The 10,120-nt window shown below is 43.1% G+C and overlaps 1 protein-coding gene across 2 annotated transcripts in view; it reads left to right on the top strand.

Moving 5' to 3' along the window:
* The window catches only part of si:ch211-168d23.3 (BRD4-interacting chromatin-remodeling complex-associated protein), a 42,101-nt gene extending 33,732 nt beyond the window's left edge, over positions 1-8,369 (top strand). For both annotated transcript variants that reach the window (XM_014211625.2, XM_014211626.2), the window contains exons 13-15: positions 1,585-1,679; positions 4,424-4,526; positions 5,518-8,369. In XM_014211625.2, coding sequence (XP_014067100.2) covers positions 1,585-1,679; positions 4,424-4,526; positions 5,518-6,869 — 1,550 coding nt within the window. In that variant the 3' untranslated portion in view covers positions 6,870-8,369. The remainder of the gene's footprint in view (positions 1-1,584; positions 1,680-4,423; positions 4,527-5,517) is intronic.
* Positions 8,370-10,120: the final 1,751 nt, after the last annotated feature.

The raw sequence follows: 10,120 nt of genomic DNA on the forward strand, positions 1-10,120 counted from the left end.
GGAAAGGGTTCTACATGGAATGTTTTTAACTGGAACCCAAAAGGGTTCTACAAAAAGGGTTCTACATGGAACCCAAAAATGTTTTAACTGGAACCCTTCTACATGGAACCCTAAAGGGTTTTAACCTGTCTGGGCTAGGGGGCAGTATTTTCACGGCTGGATGAAAAACGTACCCAATTTAAACAGGTTACTACTCTGGCCCAGAAATTAGAATATGCATATTATTAGTAGATTTGGATAGAAAACACTCTGAAGTTTCTAAAACTGTTTGAATGGTGTCTGTGAGTATAACAGAACTCATATGGCAGGCAAAAACCTGAGAAAAAGTCAACCAGGAAGTGGAGGATCTGAGAATTGTAGTTCTTCTTTCTAGTCCCTTTCGAAACTACAGTATCTGTGGGGTTACGTTGCACTTCCTAAGGCTTCCATTGGCTGTCAAAAGCCTTCAGAAAGTTGTTTCAGCCTTCTCCTTCTTTTCTTGTGGAAGTAGCAGTCCTGGGAGTGCATTCTGACAAAGATCAGCAAAGGTAAGAGAATATTTCTAATACTAATTCTGAGTTTAGCTTGCGCCGAACTTGGCGGGTGTCTGTATAGCTCTCTGTGATGGCTGAGCTATGTACTCAGAATATTGAAAAATGTGCTTTCTCCGTAAAGCTATTTTAAAATCTGACAAAGCGGTTGCATCCAGGAGTAGTCTATCTATAATTCTTTAAATAATTGTTATATATTTTGTCAACGTTTATGATGAGTATTTTTGTAAATTGATGTGCACATTCACCGGAAGTTTTGGTGAGAATACATTTTCTGAACATCACGCGCCAATGTAAAATGCTGTTTTTGGATATAAATATGAACTTTATCGAACAAAACATACATGTATTGTATTGTGTAACATAATGTCCTAGGAGTGTCATCTGATGAAGATCGTCAAAGGTTAGTGCTTCATTTAGCTGTGTTTTGGGTTTTATTGACACATGTCCTTGCTTGGAAAATGGCTGTGTGATTATTTTTGTCTATGTACTCTCCTAACATAATCTAATGTTTTGCTTTCGCTGTAAAGCCTTTTTGAAATTGGACAATGTGGTTACATCAAGGAGAAGTGCATCTTTAAAATGGTGTAAAATAGTTGTATGTTTGAGAAAGTTGAATTATGACATTTTGTTGTTTTTGAATTTGCCGCCCTGATATTTCACTGGCTGTGTCCCGCAGGTGGGCGTCCCACGTAGCCCATAGAAGTTAACTGGAACCCAAAAGGGTTCTACAAAAAGGGTTCTACATGGAATCCAAAAAGGTTTTAACTGGAACCCAAAAGGGTTCTACATGGAACCCAAAAGGGTTTTAACTGGAACCCAAAAGGGTTCTACATGGAACCCAAAAGGGTTCTACATGGAACCCAAAAGGGTTTTAACTGGAACCCAAAATGGTTCCTCAAAAAGTTATCCCATGGGGACAGCTGAGCCTACCCTATTATGTTGTAGATATAACCTTGTTTTTCTAAGAATGTAGTAAAAGCTGGGTCTTGATGCCATAATCAGTCTCTGTATCTATATGTGTGATTATTGACGTGTCCCCCTCTCTCTCCAGTGGACAAGCAGTTTGACACTGTGTCAGGGTTCCTACTGAAACGCACCAAGGACATGCTCAACAAATACAGACAGCTACTGCTCGGGGAAGCACTGGTATGACTCTCATACATCTATATTTCCCTTTTGTTTCCTCTTAAATCATATCGCAACTGTCTTTGCTAAAGTTATCATTTGTTTTCTTCTGTATTTTGCTTTTATGGATGGAAATTCCTCTGACAATTCTAAGTTTTGAGTTTTGGAGTTCCTCAAGGGTCAGTTCTGTTTTTAATTTTACTGTTGAAGTCTGAAGTTTAAATACACTTAGGTTGGAGTCATTAAAACTCATTTTTCAACCACTCTACAAATTTCTTGTTAACAAACTATAGTTTTGGCAAGTTGTTTAGGACATCTACTTTGTGTATGACACAAGTAATTTTTCCAACAATTGTTTACAGATTATTTCACTTACAACTCCCTGTATCACAATTCCAGTGGGTCAGAAGTTTACATACACTAAGTTGACTGTGCCTTTAAACAGCTTGGAAAATTCCAGAAAATGATGCCATGTCTTTAGAAGCTTCTGATAGGGTAATTGACATAATTTGAGTCAATTGGCGGTATACCTGTGGATGTATTTCAAGGCCTACCTTCAAACTCAGTGCCTCTTTGCTTAACATCATGGGAAAATCAAAAGAAATCAGCCAAGACCTCAGAAAAAAAATGTGGACCTCCACAAGTCTAGTTCATCCTTGGGAGCAATTTCCAAATGCATGAAGGAACCACGTTCATCTGTACAAACAATAGTACGCAAGTATAAACACCATGGGACCACGCAGCCGTCATACCGCTCAGGAAGGAGACGCGTTCTGTGTCCTAGAGATGAACGTACTTTGGTGCGAAAAGTGCAAATCAATATCCCAGAACAACAGCAAAAGACCTTGGAAAGATGCTGGAGCAAACAGGTACAAAAGTATCTATATCCACAGTAAAACGAGTCCTATATCGACATAACCTGAAAGGCTCCTCAGCAAGGAAGAAGCCACTGCTCCAAAACCGCCATAAAAAAAGCCAGACTACGGTTTGCAATTGCACATGGGGACAAAGATCGTACTTTTTGGAGAAATGTCCTCTGGTCTGACAAAAATAGAATTGTTTGGCCATAATGACCATCGTTATGTTTGGAGTAAAAAGGGGGAAGCTTGCAAGCCGAAGAACACCATCCCAACCGTGAAGCACGGCGGTGGCAGCATCATGTTGTGGGGGTGCTGTGGGGGTGCTTTGCTGCAGGAGGGACTGGTGCACTTCACAAAATAGATGGCATCATGAGGATGGAAAATTATGTGGATATATTGAAGAAACATCTCAAGATATCAGTTAGGAAGTTAAAGCTTGGTCGCAAATGTGTCTTCCAAATGGACAATGGACCCCAAGCATACTTCCATAGTTGTGGCAAAATGGCTTAAGGACAACAAGGTCAAGGTATTGGAGTGGCCATCACAAAGCCCTGACCTCAATCATATAGAAAATTTGTGGGCAGAACTGAAAAAGCGTGTGTGAGCAAGGAGGCCAACAAACCTGACTCAGTTACACCAGCTCTGTCAGGAGGAACGGGCCAACATTCACCCAACTTATTGTGGGAAGCTTGTGGAACAACAACAACAATTTAAAAGGCAATGCTACCAAATACTAATTGAGTGTATGTAAACTCCTGACCCACTGGGAATGTGATGAAAGAAATAAAAGCTGAAATAAATAATTCTCTCAACTATTATTCTGACTTTTCACATTCTTAAAACAAAGTGGTGATCCTAACTGACCTAAAACAGGGAATTTCTTTACTAGGATTAAATATCAGGAATTGTGAAAAACTGAGTTTAAATGCATTTGGCTTAGGTGTATGTAAACTTCCGTCTTCAACAGTATATGCTACTGCTTGGCGATGCCATTCGGAAACACAGTGTCAATTTTCACTGATACACGGACAATACAAAGCTGCTGATGCAGGCGTTATAATTACATGTGATTTGGTTGTGTTACAGATTATTTTGTGCCCAATATAAATGAAATTAATGGTAAATAATATATTGTGTCATTTTGGAGTCACTTTTATTGTAGATAAGAATAGCACTTCTACATTAATGTAGATGCTACCATGATTACGGATAAGCCTGAATGAATCGTGAATAATGGCTAGTGAGAAAGTTACAGACGCACAAATATCATACCCCTAATACTAACCTCTCACCATTACAATAACAAGGAACGTTAGGAATTGGGGGGTGGGTATGATATTTGTGCGTCCGTAACTTTCTCACTCACCATTATTCACGATTCATTCAGGATGTTCTGTAATCATGGTAGCATCTACATTAATGTAGAAGTGTTTAGAAACTTTATATTCTTATTCATAATAAAAGTGACTCCAGAATGACACAATACATTATTTACCATTCGTTTCAATTGGGCACAAAATAATCTGAAACACAATCAAAACAAATAGAAAATATATCCAATATGTTTTTTTGTAGAGTCAAAAGCTTGATATAATCATTGCATGCTGTGAATATGGGACAAAATACTTAACTTTTGACTACTTTAATACAGTGACTTTGGCCCAATACTTTTGGTCCCAAAAAATGTACAAAAAGTGCTATAATTTCTAAACTGTTCACCTGATATGGATGAAAATACCTTCACATTAAATCTGACAGTCTGCACTTTAACTTTATAGTCATTGATTCATTTCAAATACAAAAGTTTGGAGTTTTATATCCCAAAAAAGAAATCACACTTCAATAATTACAGAAGGCACTGTATCACACACACACTGTATGCCCCCCATTTATCAATATCAACAGCAGGTGATGCCGTCGGCAGAGATGGTGATGCTGGATCGTCTGTTCCTCCAATCAGAGAGGTTTTCCCTGGGGGAGGACCGACACAGGGCCCGTAGAGACCCAGGTTAGTGCCGTGGGGGAGTGGATATGCACTATATATATACAGCAGTAAACAGCAGTATGTGGACACCCCTTCAAATTAGTGGATTTGGCTATTTCAGCTACACCTGCTGCTGTGTATAAAATCGAGCAGACAGCCATGCAATCTCCATAGACAAACATTGAGAGTAGAATGGCCCTTACTGAAGAGCTCAGTAACTTTCAACGTGGCACCGTCATACGATGCCACCTTTCCAACAAGTCAGTTCTTCAAATTTCTGCCCTGATAGAGCTGCCCCGGTCAACTGAAGTGGAAACGTCTAGGAGCAACAACGGCTCAGCCGCGAAGTGGTAGACCACACAAGCTCACAGAACGGGGTTTAGTGGATGCCAGGAAAACACTACCTGCCCCAATGCATATTGGCAACTGTAAAGTTTGGTGGAGGAGGAATAATGGTCTGGGGCTGTTTTTCATGGTTCGGGCTAGGCCCCTTAGTTCCGTGTAGTGTACCTACTGGTGTACGGGTACAGGTGTAGTGTACCTACTGGTGTACGGGTACAGGTGTAGTGTACCTACAGGTGTACGGGTACAGGTGTAGTGTACCTACAGGTGTACATGTACAGGTGTAGTGTACCTACTGGTGTACGGGTACAGGTGTAGTGTACCTACAGGTGTGCAGGTGTAGTGTACCTACTGGTGTACGGGTACAGGTGTAGTGTACCTACTGGTGTACGGGTACAGGTGTAGTGTACCTACAGGTGTACAGGTACAGGTGTAGTGTACCTACAGGTGTACAGGTACAGGTGTAGTGCACCTACAGGTGTACAGGTGAACTATCTACTGGGATAAAAGTGAAGCACTGTGACGTTTAACCAGAAACGTCCTTTTTAATGTTGGTGCAGTCTGTCTTTGAAGTTAAATGAGCTCTTCTGTGAACATAGTCAGTCAGTGTTATGTAATGCACCGATGTGTAGCGTTCTCTCCCCTTGTACCTTTATGCTTGGATCTTCCACAGAGTCCTTCCTGATGGCCCTGCATGCATCTGAGTCCTCCAGCTCCGGGTCATCCCGTGTGGGGCTGGATCGGCCTAGCAGTTCCCCCTCCCCCCCTGCTTGGACCAGACTCTCCGACCGACCCCCGGGACTCAGGACCTACCACTCCACCAGCCGCGGAGGCCTCAGGCTCACCATCAAACACAAGGCTGGATCCAGGATGGTGGTTCACAACTCAGCCTGTGACACCGTGCACACTACTGCCCCCTCGTGTCACAAGCGGTACTACACCGGCCAACTGCTCAATGGGAGTGGTGATCTGGCTGAGCAGGGCTCCTCCTATAGGACCTCCTGCCATCCAATCGATGAGGAGATGTCGAACGGAGCCCTGCCCTCCAAAGCAGTAGAGGACATCCCCCATGGTCACCATAGTGACAGCAGGGAATCTGTAGCACAGATTCAGACAGCAGCACTGGGTTCACAATATACAAGATCCCCAAACTCCCTTACTATGCCGAGCTTAGACCCACAGACTGCCTGTCTAGAGCCTCCCCCTCCAGACCCTGGAGAGATGAGTACCCCCAAACTGAAACGCTTCAGGCCCACGCTTCCGGACCTCCCATCCCAGGCGGACAGGCACAGCTACAGGCCCCAGCCTTTCCCACAGACCAGCTACAGGCCCCAGCCTTTTCCACAGACCGGCTACAGGCCCCAGTCTCTTCCCCAGACCAGCTACAGGCCCCAGCCTTTTCCCCAGACCAGCTACAGGCCCCAGCCTTTTCCCCAGACTGGCTACAGGCCCCAGTCTCTTACCCAGACCAGCGACAGACCCCAGCCTTTTCCCCAGACCGGCTACAGACCTCAGCCTCTTACGCAGACCAGCGACAGGCCCCAGCCTTTTCCCCAGACCGGCTACAGGCCCCAGTCTCTTACCCAGACCAGCGACAGACCCCAGTCTCTTCCCCAGACCAGCGACAGGCCCCAGTCTCTTACCCAGACCAGCGACAGGCCCCAGCTTCTTCCCCAGACCAGCGACAGACCCCAGCCTCTTTCCCAAACTAGCTACAGGCCCCAGTCTCTTACCCAGACCAGCGACAGGCCCCAGTCTCTTACCCAGACCAGCAACAGACCCCAGCCTCTTACCCAGACCAGCGACAGGCCCCAGCCTCTTACCCAAACTAGCTACAGGCCCCAGTCTCTTTCCCAGACCAGCTACAGGCCCGAGGCTAGTCCTAGCCCCCAACCCCCCTGCCAGAGGACAACACCCTCAGTGAACACCTGCAGAGTGCCATCAACAGCATCCTGGAGCTGCAGCGCCTGCAGGGTCCCACGGCTGCAGCTCAGCCCCGGATCCAGGGGGCGTGCCCGGCTGTAGGCCCCGCCTCCCTACTGGACCAGGCCATCACTAGCATCCTACAAGGAAACCTCTAGAGACTCCTGAGAGGAGGGACACCTGGAGGGAGTGGAGGGGGAAGAACTCAGCCTGGTTTAACCAAGCTAGGAGGAGGAGGGGTAAAGACTAGGCACAAAAACAGGAAATGCAGAGAAATTTACACCAAGCATTATTTTCTAGATGGCCTTCTAGATACTTAATTTGATGTACATGTGAGATTAAATCTAGTATAGTAGGAGATATAGCGTATCAGCAGTAGTTTGAGGATCACGACGCCAGGTGTAACCAAACCGTCATCATATTTATAAATACCATTGAGAAACAGAGACAGGAGAGCATTAGACAAAAGAGATTATTCATTTTATACTTTGTTTTTTAAAAGATGTTGTTCAAATGTGAATTATTATTATTTTTGCTTTATATTACTAAGAAAATCCTATACGGTGTACTATTTCAATAATCTGTGCCAACTGTGTAAAATGTGATTATTGGGTTGATTAAGAGCAGGAAGGTTGTCTTTATGTGAATCTCTGTGCCTGGGTGTAGGGGGGGGGGTAGATGGTGAGTTTGAGTGAGTCAGTATTTTTAGGAACATTGTGAATGACCTAATGATTCTTTCTTCAACATAACGGTTTAACCCCAACCTGACAGACTGTTGAACCCCAAAGAAACTTACGTTCATCTGGGATGCATTCACTACGAACAAGCGGAAGCGAAACGGGGGCGAAACAGGGAAGCGCCTACCTGACTTTTGTCCAATAGAATCTCTTGTTTCGGGGTTGCAAAATGTTTTCTGTTGCAAAAAAAAACGTTTTGCTGTGGTGTGCTCTAATGAATACACCCCTGAATACACCAGCAAAATGGCAACATTGCATCTCTGAATGTATCCCATACATTCACAGGAGCCTGTTAAGAGTCACAGCGGAAAGAGAAAATATCTGACGCAGGGTGTGAAAGATACAGTCCTGCTTTTTGAAGAAAATTGACGTTTTTTTATTCACGCTGGATTCTAACTGTGATTTGAATGTCTTTTCTTTTCTTTTCTTTTTTTGGTATAAAAGATGAGAACAGATCCCAAACTTCTTAACAAGCAAGCAATACGAGGAGAGGTTTTCTGTGTGAGGGTTCTGTAGTGTAGTGAGAGGTCTACAGGTCTACAAGTACGTCCCAAATGACACCCTTATTCCCTATCAAAACTAGTGTACTAAATAAGGAATAGCATGCCATTTGGCACACACTGTATACCTGGCCTCCTAACACACCACATTACCCGCCTGGCACCAGAGCCTGACTGGAGCTCACCTGCATCTTCTACCAGCCTTGGACCAAAAACTAGGAGAATTATCAGCTTTATACAGTTGAAGTCAGAAGTTTACGTACACCAGAGTCAAATACATTTAAACTCAGTTTTTCACAATTCCTGACATTTTAATCCTAGTAAAAATTCCCTGTTTTAGGTCAGTTAGGATTACCACTTTATTTTAAGAATGTGAAATGTCAGAATAATAGTAGAGAGAATGATTTATTTCAGCTTTTATTTCTTTCATCACATTCCCAGTGGGTCAGAAGTTTACATACACTCAATTAGTATTTGGTAGCATTGCCTTTAAATTGCTTAACTTGGGTCAAACATTTCGGGTAGCCTTCCATAAGCTTCCCACAATAAGTTGGGTGAATATTGGCCCATTCCTCCTGACAGAGCTGGTGTAACTGAGTCATGTTTGTAGGCCTCCTTGCTCATACACGCTTTTTCAGTTCTGCCCACAAATTTTCTATAGGATTGAGGTCAGGGCTTTGTGATGGCCACTCCAATACCTTGACTTTGTTGTCCTTAAGACATTTTGCCACAACTTTGGAAGTATGCTTGGGGTCATTGTCCATTTGGAAGACCCATTTGCGACCAAGCTTTCACTTCCTGACTGATGTCTTGAGATGTTGCTTCAATATATCCACTTAATTTTCCATCCTCATGATGCCATCTAGTTTGTGAAGTGCACCAGTCCCTCCTGCAGCAAAGCACCCCCACAACATGATGCTGCCACCTCCGTGCTTCACGGTTGGGATGGTGTTCTTCAGCTTGCAAGCATCCCCCTTTTTCCTTCAAACATAACGATGGTCATTGTGGCCAAACAGTTCTATTTTTGTTTCATCAGACCGGAGGACATTTCTCCAAAAAGTACAATATTTGTCCCCATGTGCAGTTGCAAACTGTAGTCTGGCTTTTTTCTGGTAGTTTTGGAGCAGTGGTTTCTTCCTTGCTGAGCGGCCTTTCGGGTTATGTCGATATAGGACTCGTTTTACTGTGGATATAGATACTTTTGTACATGTTTCCTCCAGCATCTTCACAAGGTCCTTTGCTGTTGTTCTGGAATTGATTTACACTTTTCGCACCAAAGTACGTTCATCTTTAGGAGACAGAACATGTCTCCTTCCTGAGCGGTATGACGGCTGCGTGGTCCAATGGTGTCTATACTTGTGCACTATTGTTTGTCCAGATGAACGTGGTACCTTTAGGCGTTTGGAAATTGCTCCCAAGGATGAACCAGACTTGTGGAGGTCTACACATTTATTTCTGAGGTCTTGGCTGATTTCTTTTGATTATCCCATGATGTCAAGCAAAGAGGCACTGAGTTTGAAGGTAGGCTTTGAAATACATCCACAGGTACACCACCAATTGACTCAAATGATGTCAATTAGCCTATCAGTTGCTTCTAAAGCTATGACATCATTTTCGGTAATATAGCAAACTTTTAAAGGCACAGTCAACATTAGTGTATGTAAACTTCTGACCCACTGGAATTGTGATACAGTGAATTATAAGTGAAATAATCTGTAAACAATTGTTGGAAAAATTCCTTGTGTCATGCACAAAGTAGATGTCCTAACCGACTTGCCAAAACTATAGTTTAACAATAAATTTGTAGAGTGCTTGAAAAATATGTTTTAATGACTCCAACCTAAGTGTATGTAAACTTCTGACTTCAACTGTATATTACCCTGAATTAGGCTGTTAGGCTGTTTATGTTTATCCTGTATGTTCAAGGCTGAATAATGACTTCTTAAGGGAAGACACAAATGTGAAGAAAAAAAACAAAACGTAAAAGCAGTCTCTGTTTGGCTTGTACACTTGACAATCTATCATTCATGTAAAAAGGCTAATTAATGTGGGGTAGCGTTACACATTTTCTTTTTAATTGAGATGTTTGTCTTTATAAGATGTCTACCAATACTCT

The sequence above is a fragment of the Salmo salar genome, chromosome ssa09, assembly GCF_905237065.1.
Source record: "Salmo salar chromosome ssa09, Ssal_v3.1, whole genome shotgun sequence".
Classification (NCBI taxonomy): domain Eukaryota; kingdom Metazoa; phylum Chordata; class Actinopteri; order Salmoniformes; family Salmonidae; genus Salmo; species Salmo salar.